Genomic DNA, 15,212 nt, shown 5'->3' on the forward strand with positions numbered 1-15,212 from the left:
CTCGTGCTGTGTAGACAGACGAAGAAACGGAAAATGATCGAAATAATTATCAAAAGCAACACCAAGTGTCATCGCGACTACAGCACTTACTACAGATGAATCGAAGTGAGATGTCCAATTTATTTTTAATTAAATGCAATACACTGCTTGAGTAAAGTATACGGGGGGAAAAAAACCCTGCTCATATGTGCGAGTCGGCTCTCTATGTTCACCTAAAAGAGCCAGGTCAAAGAGTCGACTCGTTGTCGAACGACACATCTCTAGCTTGTTGCGAAGTTGCTGAAGCTAACGAGTGCGAGAGAGTGAAAAATAAGAACAGTACAATAGATTATTATATTATTGTCGTTATTTTTAAAGATTGTACAGTAATAGTTAGTATTTGTAGAATAGTCCTCTCGTCGCCAAGACTTGTGGGTGGACAGGAGGTGATGCTGTAACGCTGATTAGGAGCATCAATGCTTCAAGACGAGACTGAACGGCTAAAATATAGCTAGCTATTAGTTAGCTAGCTTGCTACGCTAAAGTCACCGCTTAGTGCCAATGAAGCTGAAGTAATTGCTCGGACAGTTCTTGTGCATGTGACTCAGCTAATAGCAGGCTGCTAATCGGGGCGGACTGAACGGGTAAGTATGTATGTAGGTTGAAGGATAGACAGCTAGCTACCAGCTGTCAGCACCCGAGACCAGCATCACTGATGATGTGTTTGCGCTCCCTCAGGCCAGTCTCGTTAATAACACATGCTGATCGATTGATCTCAATTCTGTTAATACTCCCTGACAGGTTCGTTGACATGTCGTCTCCATCACCAGTACAAATAAGGGAGGCGAACGCGCATCTTGCTGCTCTGCACAGGCGAGTCGCTGACCTGGAGCAGAAACTCGAGGCAGCCGAGAACACACTGCGGGAGCAGGCTGAGAGTCTGATCCGAAAAGACGAACAACTCAGGGCAGCTACACAGGAAATAACCGAGAACAAGGACAGGTAAAATACAAATACCCTGTGCATATCATAAGGCCTAGAGCTATTTAATTATACGTCACACATACATCATCTATTCGTCGCTGTACTTTGAAGTGGCCAGTAGGCGTTCCTATCCTTCTGGTTGCCATAGTAATAGCGTTTAGAGTGGGTGATGTAACTAGCATTCGAAATCAGTGATCTTGCCGCTAAAATGAAATATTGTGGAGGAAGATTTAGTTTTATAAAGGATGAAGGAGAAGAAGCAGTGTGCGCTCCACAGATCACGTGTGCTCTACTGTCTTCACTCCCATTGGGAGTCGCTCCATATATGCATTAAATTCAACTTTTGTCAACTTTGTCACATCACTGGACACGCCCACATCTGGTCACCAAAGGTGTTCTGGACACGCCCACATCTGGTAGCCAAAGATGGCTGTTGTGCATGTTGCCAGCGTTCATCGAAAATGAATGATCTCTGGTCAGTGTCGTTTTGAGCCTCTGTGTGTGTACGTAGCATAACCCTTGTGCCATGTTAGCAACTTCTCAGTGGATACTAGTACTGTTCACAGGTCTTAGTGTCTTAGGGCAGTTGAGACAGGGAATAATATCTGAAATAACCATCCACCTGTTTTTATAGAGCAGTCTATTTGTTATGCCAGGGGTGTGTATGTGTAAGTAATTTTATATTAGCAAACATGAAGTATTGTAACAGAGTGAATTCCCATTCGGTTCGTGTCAATTGATATTTCACTGTTGTAATCAAGTAGTCTCTTTTTCCATTCTGTTTTGAAGGGAGATCTCCTACCTCCATGAGAAGCTTTGTCAGTCAGAGGAATCCATTCAGAAACTCCAGCACATGGTGAAGGAGAAGGATTCCCTGATTGGGCAGTTGCAGCACCGCTGCCAGCTGTTGGACAACATCTGCAAAAGCCGTCCTCTGTTAGATAGCATGCTGGCCCAGATGGCTGAGGCTGAGAGAATGGGGCCTGTTATTGACTTGGTAAATGCTACAGCGGACACTTCGCTCACGGATGGAGAGTCCAACTGCAGCCCCTGCGGCCTCTCAAATCACAAAGACTTTTCACTCAGCGAGGATGACATGGACGATCCAGAGCTAGAGGGCGTGATGTTTGGAACAACAGTATGAAAATAAGAGTGTACCCATCATGTTTCCATATTGCGTGTCTTTGGTAGAGCAAATGTGGATCTTTGTCCACTATGAGACCCAGATTTTGACTGATTCTTTACATCCAAATGTCTGTCCAGTCCAGTTCATTTGAGTATGATTCTTCAAGCTGCTTCCATTACATTATTGCAGTAAAGCTGGTTTAAATATGGTGGCCTAAGACAAGGTTTTAACCCCATATTCACCTAATTCTAAATTTCTGGATTTGAGCACCAAAAAGTGATCTATTTAAACATGTAAGGTCAGTTGTTTTCTTAACAATCATTTAGTAAGAAGCCACACCCATGTTGACCTACATGCCCTGGTGGGATGATATTTGATTCTGTGCCACTAACGTTTTTAGACAAAAGTAGTTGTTACTAAGTGGATTCAAACGTTACTTCTACATTAAGTTGGGTCAGTCGAACAGAAGTTGATGTCTGGATTGGTTGCAAATAACTTCACATAATTTGTAAATGTTTTATTCTCAATTTAGTTGTTATTCCCTTGTCATATCCTTAGTAGCATTCATTTTCAGGTCACAAACATCCATTTTATTTTCAGTTACATTTTGTCATGGATTTATGCAATGCAAGTTTTATCATTATTTGGAAAAAAAAAGAATGGTTCCAGTTTATCAGCTTGTTGGATGGTTTGTTTTCTTTGTCCCTCAAAATGACTTCTTCAAGTGGGTAACTGTTGCACAAATTCTAGCTATCAACTGTCCTATTTGGAACATTACAGCTAGAAAATAAAACTGTTAAAATATCTTACTCTGTTTTATGCAAAGGTGAAGTGTGCTACTGCATCATGGCACAGTGCTTGTGTATCAGGGCATGTGTGTGTTACCTTTTATTTTCTACAGAGTTGATTGGTGCCTCAAATGTGATCACTTGGTCTATGGAATTATTTATTCTACATTAATAAACTATTTTGCTAATCTATATTGGCTCATTTTTGTGCTATTTTGTAGTGTTAAGAAATGTAAGTCTCTAGTCTTCATCTCTGATTTTTGCACCAAAATCAAAGCTACATGGGTTACAAGAAACTTGTCCTCCGTTCAATCTTCAGAACGCATTTCATCTGATGTTTAAAATAAATTCACACCATCTACCAATTACAAGACAACCTTTATTTATTCTTTAATTTAATACAAAATTACCCTAAAGGGATTTTTTTGACCATGGACATAAGTACTGAACACTGGCTTAAAAAAAAAGAATATTTTGCACTGCATATTCCCCCACAAATTCATTTCAAAGATCCGTCAGTGCATCACTGTGGCAGCAGCACCTTCCCTCTTCCAATGCAGTTGTGGAAACCTTTAGTGCCATCAGGGCCCAATGGCTGGCGCACCACTAGCAAACTGATAGCCCCCTTAATCTGATCTGGGGACAAGAGGCAGCTTTTCTCAGGATAAAAAGCCTGTGCAGCATTTTTGCGCCGTTGGACCCACGGACTCCCTCCGTACCCTGTGCAATCCTGTGAGAAATCCCCTGAGCACTTGCTTCTACTGTATGAGGAGTGACAGGCGGAAGTTGGAGTACTGCTTAACGGAGAAGTGGTTAAAGGTGAGGCAGCATGACCTCCAGGAAAAAGCTTGTGTGGCAAAAGGGGACTGCCTACCGGGCTGCTCAGAGGGTTTCTATAAGGGTCAGAATGGGAAGAGGAAATTCGTGGGATGGCCAGGGGGCTACCATACTGAGCCTGAGGACGAGAGACTCTACGGTTAGGGCGTGGTGAGGCTGGAGCGAAGTCCGACTCTGAAGAACTGTACAAAACTGAATCTTCAAGGCTGTAGAAGTGCTTCTTGGACTTCCGGTTTCTCCTTGTTGTGAAGTCAGTATCAATGTTCTCCTCTGACTCCTCCTCTGCTCGGCCCTGGCTGCTCCCTTGCTTTCGTGTTCCCCGGCTCCCGAGGAGTACCACATGGACACCTTTCCCATCCTGTGCCTGTTCCTGGGCTTTCAGAATTTCATATGCCTTACGCACACCATCCAAGTACTCATATTCAATCACAGCACAAAGTTTTCGCCCAAGCTCGATATGTTTTTTGGCATAGCGTTTAAGCTCAGCAGGAATCTCTTTTCCTGGGCGGAGAATACGAAGAGAAGTGATTGCACCATATGAACCAAACACGTGCATAGCCATCTCCATGATCCCTTGCTGCTCAGTTCTAGATGACCCACTGTCCTCAAACTTTGTTGTACTGTCATTAGCCAGGAAGTTCCAGACCAGCAACAATTTAGTGGTAGGGAGGCAGAGCAGACGGTCAGGGATCGGTGTTCTCCGTCGTACCTTATTTCCCATCTCATTCACCTCCAAGTGCTGAGAAGTTTGGGCAGCAGCCAGGGTAGTGCGCCAATCACGTGTCAGATCTCGTATCTGCCAAAGTAGGAAGGTGAATCAAGCTGGCTGAGAAGGTTGCCAATAATTCTTTTCATTTCAGAGACAGGGAAAATCCAGTCAGCATGATTTACTACATCTACACTCTTAGAAAAAGGGTACCTCATAAGTTCTTAGCTTCCTTTAAAGAGGTTTACCTTGGAAGCCTTACTAATAGGCAAACACTCTGCAATAAAGTTCTACCTAAAAGCTTTGAGGTGTTCTATCTATTATTGTTTTCCTGCAGGCCTTAAATATTCAGACTCACCTTTTTGAATGAGGTCAACAACTTCAGGCTGACGTAGCCCATCTTGTTCCTCTGGACATGTTTTAACAGGAAGGCATCGGCCTCAAGATTCTCATCAGAGAGGTAGTACTCAAGCTGGGCAGCTATTTTGCATGTCAGTTTAGTTGGTGGTGGAGTCCAATCCTCACCCTCACACCCTTCATCTTCAAACACATCAGTCAGTTCTGCTGAGCTCCTGCAATCCAATCATTGGATGATTGAATACACACCAATTGGTTGGTAACTAGGTTTATTATTTAACAAAACTTAACAATCAGCAATGCTAATGAGCATCAGAGTATTGCATGGCATGAATAAAGTTAAGCCTTACCCGTCCAAACTATCACAGATCCCATCGTCAGTGTAGCAGGATAACCCTTTCAAGAGCACACTCTCTTTACAATGAAAGCTGTCGGTAAAGATGGGGGAAGACATACTAAAGACACAGGGCGTTGTAATTCATAATACACGTTTCCACACACACAAAGAAGTGACAGTTTTGTTACAACAGGCTGAGCTATATCTGATGCTGAACTAAGCACAGTTGAGTTTTCTAGCTTGCCTCCTCTGGCTGCTTCTCCTGTCTCTCACAGTCAACTTGAAGACAGGTGAAGCGATTTACACCTTTTTAAACGTGTCTACGTCAGAATTGATATAAACCGACCATTGGGCGATCCACACAGCGACGTTAAATAGTGCTGTGAGTCGGATCATTTGGCTGAACTCAGCTGCAAGAGCCGACTCTTTCGGCTTCGAAGGGGCTCCTTAACCGGGCAAATTTTGCGATATTTTGACCCGTAACTAAACATCTTTGCCAAGATAAGGCTGGATATATTCAGTGATCAAGTATCATCACTTTGCATTGTATGCACTGTACTTTCAATACCTCTTTGTTTAAATAAGCAATGCCCTGCAAATGTAAGCAAGCAACCCTGCATTAGTATTATGTGTCTGTGCTTCATTAAAAAGGTTTTCTTCCATCTATTCTGATAAGATATCGCTTCCCTAACACCCTGTAACGTTGCTTCGAACATCCTAAAAGAACCGACTCAAGGAGCCGACTCGTTAGTGAGCGCACAAAAGTGAAATGATAATAAAACACGCCGTTTTCGGGTTAATTTGTCATCACATACAGCAACCTAATAGACGAAAGTAGGCTACATGTAAATGCAATGTGTTATCCTTTGCATGTTTCCTAAGACATCAGTCAGACCTAATATAGGTATAAGTGTTTTTGTCAGTGGTTATCGGAGGTGTCGTGTTTAAGCCATGGCTGCCTTTTAGTTGTGTGTAGTGGTGCGTATTCCACCTGCAGGGGTTCGACAGAGGACAATGGTGGCAGCACGACCGCCGTCTTAGCATGAGGGGAAAAACGTCGGGCCTGTTTTCCCATCCGGCTTCCATGCAAAGTGCTTCCTGTATATTACGTTTTTAATGGGGTGTCAAATAAGCGTTGCTCGATAATGTAATTCCGCCGATGAAAGAGGCAGTCTGCAGCTCTTTGTAGACCAGTCACACACACACACACACACACACACAGAAAGCATATGTTAAATGTCATTATAATCAATTAAATATCTATATAATCAAATTAATGTTTATTTATTTATACATCCCGTGCTTATTATGCACACATCAAAACCCATCACACAGATATTTCTGATGCAAGTCTTTTCAATATTTCTTCCCCTCCAGATGGCACTAGATGACTAAAATGTCAAACGCTGTAAGAAAAGTCTCTGTAATTGTAACTCATATTTTATTGTAAATTTATCAACGTCACATTACTACATATATAATGTATTTTTTTTTTAATAGGGCTATTATATTACATTGTATTCTACGTTTTAGAGAATCCTTCCATACACAAACCACTAAAATACAAGTGGCTAGTGTATGGAAGGATGCAGTTACATATTTTAACCGCCAGGTGGCAAACGCTGACCATGGACTGCACTAGTTGTGCAACGGTATTATATAATTAGAACAGAGCTAAATGACACCCATGTATTCATCCACTAAGGGGCGTCAGGAGCCTAGTAATTTGATTTATCTAACGCAGTAAGGCTTTATTTCGGTGGCTAAGGCCGTGGCTGAAGGCTATGGCTAAAACATAGCATGTGCATGAATCATTTGCTGATTCAGATTATCAGTAGAGCAAACAGTCAAAGATTGGTACAAGTCTGTTTTTGCACATGCAATGATCTTGTTTTAAAATATAAATAAATGCCCCATATTAATTGACCTTATATAAATAGGGTTTTGGGATGTCAGTCCTGCAACAGCAAAAACAGAAGCATGCTGTAACATCAGCATGCTGTGACTGCAGCAGTCCCCTATAATTAGACGGGCTGGAACGGGAACAGCTAGTGAGGAGCGAAAGTTCCAGGTAACGTGGATAAACTCGATCACCTTCTAGAAAGCCGGTGCAGACTGGCAGTGTGTTACGCAAAGTACAAACTTGCCGACCTAAAAGCAATATGAATATCAGCCAAAAAAAAAGAGAAGATATTAACTGCTGGAAAGGGCCTGTATATATAATCAGGTATCATCCTTAAGAGGCATATCCAATTCTGTACAATTTGCTAATGCAGTGTCAAAGTGCAAGCAGACTCAAATGCATCAATTAAATACTTTATATACACGTATAGGTTATTCACCTGTAAAACACACTGAATTTCTATAACCGAATAAGCCTACAAGTTAATTTCTAACTGAACATTTGGCATGATGCAAGCTGTTCATCTTTCATAGCAATGCGAAAGAATAAGGGAAGCTCAGGAAATTCCAACGCGCTCTATCGTGACATAAACAACTACATAACAGCAATAGGTACGGGGGGGGGCGGACATTCTGTCTCCCCACGTGGGCTCAAAGCGTGACGAACCGTAAGCCACCAATGAAGAGGAGGTTATAGAAGATTCCTGCTTATTTCTAGACCAATCGAAGGGTTGAGCGTTGGATGAGGCAACGCCCATGACGAGAGTGAATATAACCCTTCGGTTTCGGCTAGAGCCGGCAGACGATATTCTACAAGCGACAAGAGCGTTACAAGAATCAGGACTAAACCACTCGGATTTGGATTTACTCTCGCGCTGTTTCGGCGACGCTTTCCTAGCGGAATCTATCATTTGCAGTTTCAATCGAGGCGTTTGGATTTGCCTACTATTGATTATTTTGACAACATCATGACTCTGGAAGAAGTCGTTGGATGCAATATTACTGATAAAAAGTAAGTACTTTGCAAATCCTAAATGAGACTGCATGCGTAGACAGTAACACAAGCTATTCCAGGCAAAATGCATGAAGCATACAACTGCAACAGTTTGCACTAGTTGCTTACAAATGTTCATTTTTCTTTTTTTTAGGATGGATGCTGTGAGTCAAGCCTTAGAGGAGCTGCTGGTAGCAGCACAGAGACAAGACTGCCTTACTGTCGGCGTTTACGAGTCTGCAAAGCTCATGAATGTGTAAGTATCTTGCTTATTGAAGAATCGGTACCAGTTTGCCAACATGTTATATCTTTCGAAAGTGTAATCGACAACGAACTTATCTGATTTCCCTATTATTTCTTCCCGACCACAGAGATCCAGACAGCGTGGTTCTGTGCGTGCTGGCCACGGATGAAGAGGACGAGGACGATATTGCTCTTCAGATTCATTTCACTCTGCTGCAAGCTTTCTGCTGCGAGAACGACATCAACATCCTGCGCGTGTCCGGGCTGAGACGCCTGGCGCAGGTGATCGGAGAGCCAAGCTCCAATGAGAGCAACAATAACGGCGAACCAAGAGATTTCCACTGCATCCTTGTCACTGTAAGTATTAAGCTCGAGTGCAAATCACGTGCATTATTGCATTATCTCTCATGTGCAGCTTTAACCGCGGTCATATGCTTAACGCTTCTTCTTCTTCTTTCCTGCAGAATCCTCAGTGCCAACCACTCAAATGCCAAGCGCTGAAGGAGGTGGGCAACTACTGCGATGAGAGCCGATGCAGGAACCAGTGGGTGCCTTGCCTGTCACTGCGCGAGCGCTGAAGCACGGCTAGATCTGCGATCGCGCGGAAAATCATACCAAACCGTTTGGTTCTGTGAGGAGCGGAAAGAAAAAGAAAGAAAGAAAGAAAGAGGCGAAGGGGGGCTTTTTCTTTTTACCGCTCTGTGTCAGCCACCGTTCAGCAGAGACGCTGGAGGAAACAGAAAGGAAAGTTCCTCGGGGCTGACGTTGGGCTTCGCGGCCCAGTTTCGTCCTCCGCTATGAGGGAGCGTTGTTTTGCGGTGGTGAAGAAGAAAGAGGAGGAGGAGGTGGAGAGAAGAGAACCGTAGGACCACGCTGTGTGTGTGTGTGTGTGTGTAGGGGGGACTAAATGCGCGCTGCGTAGGAACGCGCGCACTCGGCTTTACATGAGCCATGGACAGAAATCGAGAGAGAAAGAGACTGTCCGGCCTTGTAGAAACCTAGATGTAGGACACCTGCTGCTGGACTTCATTGCTTAAAATTGCAATTTCTCATTTGTTGGACTAACATCTTTGAAACATGTTATGTACAATGTATGCTACTATATAGACATGTGGACTTTCAGCTGCTTTTTTTTTAATGACTGCAAAGAGGCCAGTGTTAGAAGACATGTCAGTGTCTGAGTCACTGTGGACATACATACTATGAAATGCTGTTTTGTAACTTATTTCCCATAACTTAAAAAGAGTAATATATGTGCTTGAACATCATGTGAACGTCAATGCTGTTTCAATAAATTATTGTTTGAAAATGAAGCATTTGTCAAATGTTTTGAATTCAGGGGTGAATTGGGCTGAGGTGTGGGTGAGGGGGTGCTATGGGGGATTTACAGTTCTGATGCATCACGCAACCAAACCAGGAACTTCACACAGTCAAATACTCAAATGTGGAAAGTAACAGGTTATGCAAACAGAACAAATGGGCATCATTTACTTTGTTTGCTGAGGGAGAGTGTTCACATCCTCATCTACTGGTATCTGCATCATATCCGACACAGTTGCATCACTACACTTCAGGGAACAAGCATTTATGAGGTCATTCAAGGCTGTTTACTTTGGCAAACTCTCCAGGCTGGAAGGCGATAGAGTATATCTCTTCTCACAAACTTAAATGATTAGTGAACAAAAATTCTCAAGAAGGTTAGAAGCGACTGTTTTGGTAGGCCATTTTGAGAGTTTGAGGAACTTGCTTTTGCTCATTGCTGGAAGTCAATACAGTGTTGGCTAATTACCATATAAGAAGTATAGGCCACATCAGTATCTGTTGCAGTCCATGTGTAGGAGTGCAGCTTAGCAGGTCATGTGTCACAAAAACAAAATTCCATTTACCAAGGTGTAGTTTTTATTTGAAAAGGAAATAATAGACCTGTATTTGTGAGGTTGGTACTGTGGCACACAAGGTAGTGTTCATGCCTCACAGGTTCAAGGTTCAAGGTTGTGCAGTTGTAAGACCTGAATGTTCTCTCTCTCTCTCTCTCTCTCTCTCTGTGTGGGTGTGGGGGTGGGTTAATGTAGATAGAGATGAACCCAAGGGCAAGAAAAAGTCATAGGCCTCAAATGCACAACAATTACACATGGAGGTGCACAGAAAATGTGCAGGATGAAATCCCAGGTGCAATAACTTATTTCATTTCTTATTTATTTATTTATTTATTTATTTATTTATTTATTTATTTATTTATTTATTTATTTATTAATTAATTAATTAATTAGTGGCACAGATTTCTCTTTCTGCAATAGTATGTGCAAGCATTTTATCAACTTATCCTAGCATTGCTTAATATTTCATATTACAGAAAGAACGATGAAATACATGTCTCTCTACTCCACTTCAGATAGCCAATACAGAGTCGGTGATAAGATAATTCTTGTGTAATGGTGTTTGAATGATATTCGCATCATCCACGTTATTTACATATATGGTGTCAAAAAGTAAATCTCAAATTAGGATCATAGACGCTGTATTCAATTATTTTTACACCGTGTGGTCACAGCATGTCTATTTGTAGGCATTCCCTGTGCTAAATATGTATTTCTGTCGCCTCTTACGTAGCCTGTTACCGGTTACGCATCGGTATCTCCGGAACGTCATTGACCATATTTGGGCAATTTTCAGTGCTTCGTGGAGATTCCCCCGGCACGAACTGAAAAAAAAAACAAGTAGTGGTCGTGTTTCCAAACACACAAGGAGAAAAACAAAACAATTACAATCCCAAATCTCAAGATTCATCTATATAAGCCTGGGTGCAGAAGTCCTTGGACTAAATGTTTTGTAAAACGCCCTCTTATTATTTATACCACAAATTAAGCCAACGCTAGAAATGTATGCTCTGACAAGCATCACCGTTCTCACATAATACTAAGTAATGTAAAAAGCGCGACTGTTATTTGTATTAATAAATAACACTCTCAACAGTGCATAGAGTGTTTCGGTTAAGGTGTGAGGGCGGAAATAGTTCGGCTTGTCAGTTACGCAGCTACTATGACTGGAATGCGGAAAAGGAAAAAAAATACTTTCCTCCGAAGAGCTGCGTGCCTCGGCGAGAGACGTTTCGACAACACATGAGACTGGCCTTATTCAGTCGTCGTGATTAAGAGCTGAATAATTTGCATTGCAGAACACCAAGAATGCATCCCACTTAATCTCATGCCTTACTGTTGCTTCTGGACCTTGGATTTCTGATTGCAAACTGGGTAAAAGTTCATGCATGCAAACGAAACATAAGCAATTATGAGTGATTTTATCCACCCACACCACGTCCACCTCCACTAGACTCCAAAGCAGCTTGGAAAGGGGATTTTCTTATCGCAAAGTATGTGATAAGTCTAGGCTCATTGCACTAATAAGGCAGTGCATGTCTGAACTACATGTTTTACTCATCATTCCTTTGCATTCTGGTGCATGAACAGGACCACTGAAGATCTTTTCACAGCATATTCACTATTCACTGCACTCCTACTAAATGGGCTTCTCAAAGGGGTTTCTGGACATTTAAGGGGACCTTCTTGGCACCCTGTAAAAATCCGGCTCAGTCTGACCAGCTAGCAGCTGCTGCCAAAATGCAGGTCAAAGTGATCAAGCTGGTAGCCTGTCTTTGCCAGCTGGTAATTGCTAACAGGAAGGAACCCAATTCTTAATAATAATAAAAAAACAAACAAAAATTCCTGGTAAGGCAGTCAATAAGTAAAGTGAAAATATTTATGAACAAAATAAGTCAAGTGGAAGCTGGGAAATAATTACCAGTTGGGAAAGATGGTGTAACAGTTTGACCCACTTGAACTGTGTTTTAGCAAACTAAACCGGATTTTTCAGCAGCCTTCTACTGTATGGACCTGCATAGAATCCTTATGGGTTTAAAAGAAAGAAAAAGAGAGTAGTAGTGTACATAAGCCATCAGTTGTATCGAAACAGCAAATAGAATTATGTGTATTACCCTCATGGACACTACCTACTGTATATCATTCTGCTTTTTGGATATTCTCCGGCATGATTCTCAAAACTGTGCTCTATTTACAGGATAGGGTGCCGTTTCAGACATTGCCTTGGAATATCTAGGTAAGCAGGCACAGAGAGAAGGGTGGAGGGAGGGAGCACTGGCCCTTCCCAGAAAAACCAACCAGCTTATGCTTTCTTTACAAAGAGGCACAGACATAGAGACATTCTGCCTGGCTCCAGATGATTTTTTTTCCACCTCTTTCCTGCTCATAAAGCCTTGATCTGTGGGTGATCTGTAATGAGTGTGTGCCACCCAGCCTGCTTCTATTTCTGTACTCCAGTCTTACTCCCACCCTGAGGTCGGCAGGTACGAGAAGTCTGGCTCATATGCATAGAGCCCGGTTCCCGGTTCCCACCCACAGTACGGGCTCTTTTACAGCCTAGGCTCTCTTACAAATTTTGAGGTTGTGCTGGAGGCACGAGTGCACAGTTTGGGCTGCTTTTATAGAACTGGTGCCATACTTCTGCTCGCTCAACCAAATTGAACAGGCTGTAAAGAATGCTCCTACTTTCAGTGCTCCATGTGATGCCTTTAATCAAGGCATCTTTGGAGCTTTATCTCACCTCCATAAACCAGTAGCTCATGCCTAATTAAACCTACTAGTTTTCAGCAGATGTTGAAGAATAAGGGCATGACAGAACACACGTTCAGGAAATAAATGCACAGTGTGTTTTATCCATTTCTTATGAATAATGCATGAGGACTTAACAACACTTACTTGGAAATGGTCATGGATTTTTTTTTTTGACAGGCAGACATACAAATATTGTGTGCTCGTTATGGCAACGGTTAAGGATTCTCTTTAAAGAATCCTAAGCAGTAACTGACTCTAGATAAACTTTTGTCTTTAACCAGAAAACCAATACTAGCTCCCATTTACTTACTTTGATCTTCACACTCTATTTTTTGCCACAATATAATTGACATTGAGATCCTTTTGAAGATTTTGCCTATTGTGTTCCAGTATGAGGCCTTTGGGAGCTCTTAGGTCGTATTCACCCATGGATGGAGCACTGCGATGTTTAAGGGGGTTATGAAGCCACGTTGTGTTTATTTTAAGGTGTGACGTTCACTTTGTCACTGAAGTGGATTATATGACCTATAGGGAGTGGGTAAAGTTTGATAATAATAAGTGCTCTTGTACACCAAACCCATCGTGTTTTAAAGGTAGACAATGGCTTGCAGTGTGTTCCACCAGTCTCTCCAAAGTGGTGGAAAGAGAGTGTACGCAGACTCTGCCCCTGAGGCGTCACACTGAAGCACAATAGAAGTCTTCATGGGCAGCTACATTCGCAAAAAGAAACTGAACTCGAAGACTGCATACTGGTGCCTCTCACTCTGAGCTGGGGGCGGGGGGGGGGGGTCAGAGAGAGGGAAAGGGAGAGAGAGAGAGAGAGAGAGAGAGAGAGAAGGGGGGGAGGAAACAGTGGGACTTTTCTTTCCCTAGTAACGATTACTCATGCCTCATGCCTGAAACCTCCTTACAGTCTAAAGTTCGGAGGACTTAGGGACTATTAATAGCCTCCTAAAGTGGCTATTTTTAGTCCAGCGTGGCTATATTTATTCTTAAGGGAGTGGTGGCCTTGTGGAATAAATATAGAAGTGCTCGAGTCCGTAAGAGGCTTACCATAGTCCTCAACTGATTTTCTTTCCCCACAAGTGGTTTCCCAAAATCAGCCTGTGTCTCTGTGCCTCAACTCAGTTCTTCATTGCAACATTGTAAGTGTGCTATCCAGAGCTGCTAGAGTAGTGGTTGGGAAGAAGGCAGAATGCAAAGTGTGCAGAAGTAGCCAAAATTACAGGCTGGTTTGGCCCCCACCCCTCTCATCGCAAAGCATTGGCCTTTTTTTATGTCAAGCATGCTTCTCCACCCCTTACACTAAACACAGGCCATTCTGTTTGATATATGCCAATCTGCAAAATCTAATGGAGCATCTCCACAAATCTGACTGAGCTTTACAATAAGTGCAGTGAAAACACACTTGAATTAAACTTTCTGTTTAGCTTGAACTTATTCTTAAACCTTGACCTATTTGTACTAGCAAGGGGCTGTTTTTGATGGATTCTACAAAGCACTGTAAGTCGCACAGGATTATGGCATTTGAAAAATGCAGTTAAGGCAATGATGATTCATTTTGAGCACAATTTAAAAACTAGAGCTGAACAAAGAGCAATGTATTTACAGTAACACAATTATATATGAGTTTGAATAGACTGTGTATACATGCACTCACCATCCCACTTTATTAGGAACTTCTGTACAACTGCACGTTCATGCGGTTATCTCAATGCAACTCAATGCAAAAATCATGCAGATGTAGGTCAAGAGCTTCAACTAATGTTCACGTGATACATCATTATGAAGAAAAGTGTGATCTCTGTAACGGTGGCAGTAACTCTGATCTCTGTAACGGTTGCTGGTGTCAGATGGGCTGGTTTTAGTATATATATATATATATATATATATATATATATATATATATATATAAAACATGACATGAGGGACAGTTCTGTTGGTGGAATTGCTGTTGGTTGATAAGAGACAGACTAGATGAAAATGGCCTGATATGCCATGAGCTGCAAGAAAGTATATCTATAATCATTCTTTACAACAGTAGTGAGCAGAAAAGCATCTTAGCACAAACATCGAGTTGGATGAGCTACAACAGCAGAAGACGACTTCAGGTCTCATGCTTGTCAATCAAGAACAGGAGTATGAGGTTATCCTAGGCAAACTGGACAGCTGAGGATTAGAATAAATGTGACTTTTTCCAGTCTTCAACTGTTCAGTTTGGGTGAGTCTGTGCCCAGGATAGCCTCAGTTTCTTGTTCTTGGCTGACAGAAGTGGAACCTGATGTGGTCTTCTGCTGTTGTAGCTCATCCACCTCAAGGTTTGATTTCCTG

The 15,212-nt window shown here is 42.2% G+C and overlaps 3 protein-coding genes across 5 annotated transcripts; 2 read left to right on the forward strand and 1 right to left on the reverse strand.

The window, feature by feature from the left end:
• The first annotated feature begins 235 nt into the window (after positions 1-235).
• On the forward strand, positions 236-3,069 carry vmac (vimentin type intermediate filament associated coiled-coil protein). Of its 2 annotated transcripts, XM_058400191.1 has the most exons (3): positions 236-623; positions 781-981; positions 1,753-3,069. In XM_058400191.1, the coding sequence occupies exons 2-3, from the start codon at positions 791-793 to the stop codon at positions 2,105-2,107; spliced, it is 546 nt and encodes a 181-aa protein (XP_058256174.1). In that variant the 5' UTR covers positions 236-623; positions 781-790; the 3' UTR covers positions 2,108-3,069. The 2 variants fall into 2 exon arrangements, with proteins under 2 accessions (XP_058256174.1, XP_058256173.1); XM_058400190.1 differs by having other exon boundaries at positions 236-981.
• Positions 3,070-3,280: 211 nt separating this feature from the next.
• On the reverse strand, positions 3,281-7,665 carry larp6b (La ribonucleoprotein 6, translational regulator b). Of its 2 annotated transcripts, XM_058401603.1 has the most exons (4): positions 6,106-7,665; positions 5,128-5,205; positions 4,779-4,992; positions 3,281-4,510 (listed from the first exon to the last, which is right to left on the reverse strand). In XM_058401603.1, the coding sequence occupies exons 1-4, from the start codon at positions 6,198-6,200 to the stop codon at positions 3,401-3,403; spliced, it is 1,497 nt and encodes a 498-aa protein (XP_058257586.1). In that variant the 5' UTR covers positions 6,201-7,665; the 3' UTR covers positions 3,281-3,400. The 2 variants fall into 2 exon arrangements, with proteins under 2 accessions (XP_058257586.1, XP_058257587.1); XM_058401604.1 differs by lacking the exon at positions 6,106-7,665 and having other exon boundaries at positions 5,128-6,085.
• A 160-nt stretch (positions 7,666-7,825) lies between these two features.
• On the forward strand, positions 7,826-9,566 carry gadd45ba (growth arrest and DNA-damage-inducible, beta a). The gene is made up of 4 exons (XM_058401606.1): positions 7,826-8,028; positions 8,165-8,266; positions 8,382-8,610; positions 8,718-9,566. Exons 1-4 carry the CDS (start codon positions 7,985-7,987, stop codon positions 8,829-8,831), a joined length of 489 nt encoding a protein of 162 aa, XP_058257589.1. The 5' UTR covers positions 7,826-7,984; the 3' UTR covers positions 8,832-9,566.
• The last annotated feature ends 5,646 nt before the right edge of the window (positions 9,567-15,212 follow it).

The sequence above is a fragment of the Hemibagrus wyckioides genome, linkage group LG10 (assembly GCF_019097595.1).
Source record: "Hemibagrus wyckioides isolate EC202008001 linkage group LG10, SWU_Hwy_1.0, whole genome shotgun sequence".
Taxonomy (NCBI): Eukaryota; Metazoa; Chordata; class Actinopteri; order Siluriformes; family Bagridae; genus Hemibagrus; species Hemibagrus wyckioides.

Excerpts from the sequence above, each read along its gene's own strand:
- gadd45ba (XM_058401606.1), top strand. The coding sequence starts at position 7,985 with ATGACTCTGGAAGAAGTCGTTGGATGCAATATTACTGATAAAAA. Across the intron at positions 8,267-8,381 it reads TCTGCAAAGCTCATGAATGT|AGATCCAGACAGCGTGGTTC; the intron begins GTAAGTATCTTG and ends TCCCGACCACAG. Across the intron at positions 8,611-8,717 it reads TCCACTGCATCCTTGTCACT|AATCCTCAGTGCCAACCACT; the intron begins GTAAGTATTAAG and ends TCTTTCCTGCAG.
- larp6b (XM_058401603.1), bottom strand. The coding sequence starts at position 6,200 with ATGGAAGCCGGATGGGAAAACAGGCCCGACGTTTTTCCCCTCATGCTA. Across the intron at positions 5,206-6,105 it reads CCTCTGTCGAACCCCTGCAG|CTTTCATTGTAAAGAGAGTG; the intron begins GTGGAATACGCA and ends CTTTACCGACAG. Across the intron at positions 4,511-4,778 it reads TGTTGACCTCATTCAAAAAG|ATACGAGATCTGACACGTGA; the intron begins GTGAGTCTGAAT and ends CTACTTTGGCAG.
- vmac (XM_058400190.1), top strand. The coding sequence starts at position 695 with ATGATGTGTTTGCGCTCCCTCAGGCCAGTCTCGTTAATAACACATGCT. Across the intron at positions 982-1,752 it reads ATAACCGAGAACAAGGACAG|GGAGATCTCCTACCTCCATG; the intron begins GTAAAATACAAA and ends TCTGTTTTGAAG.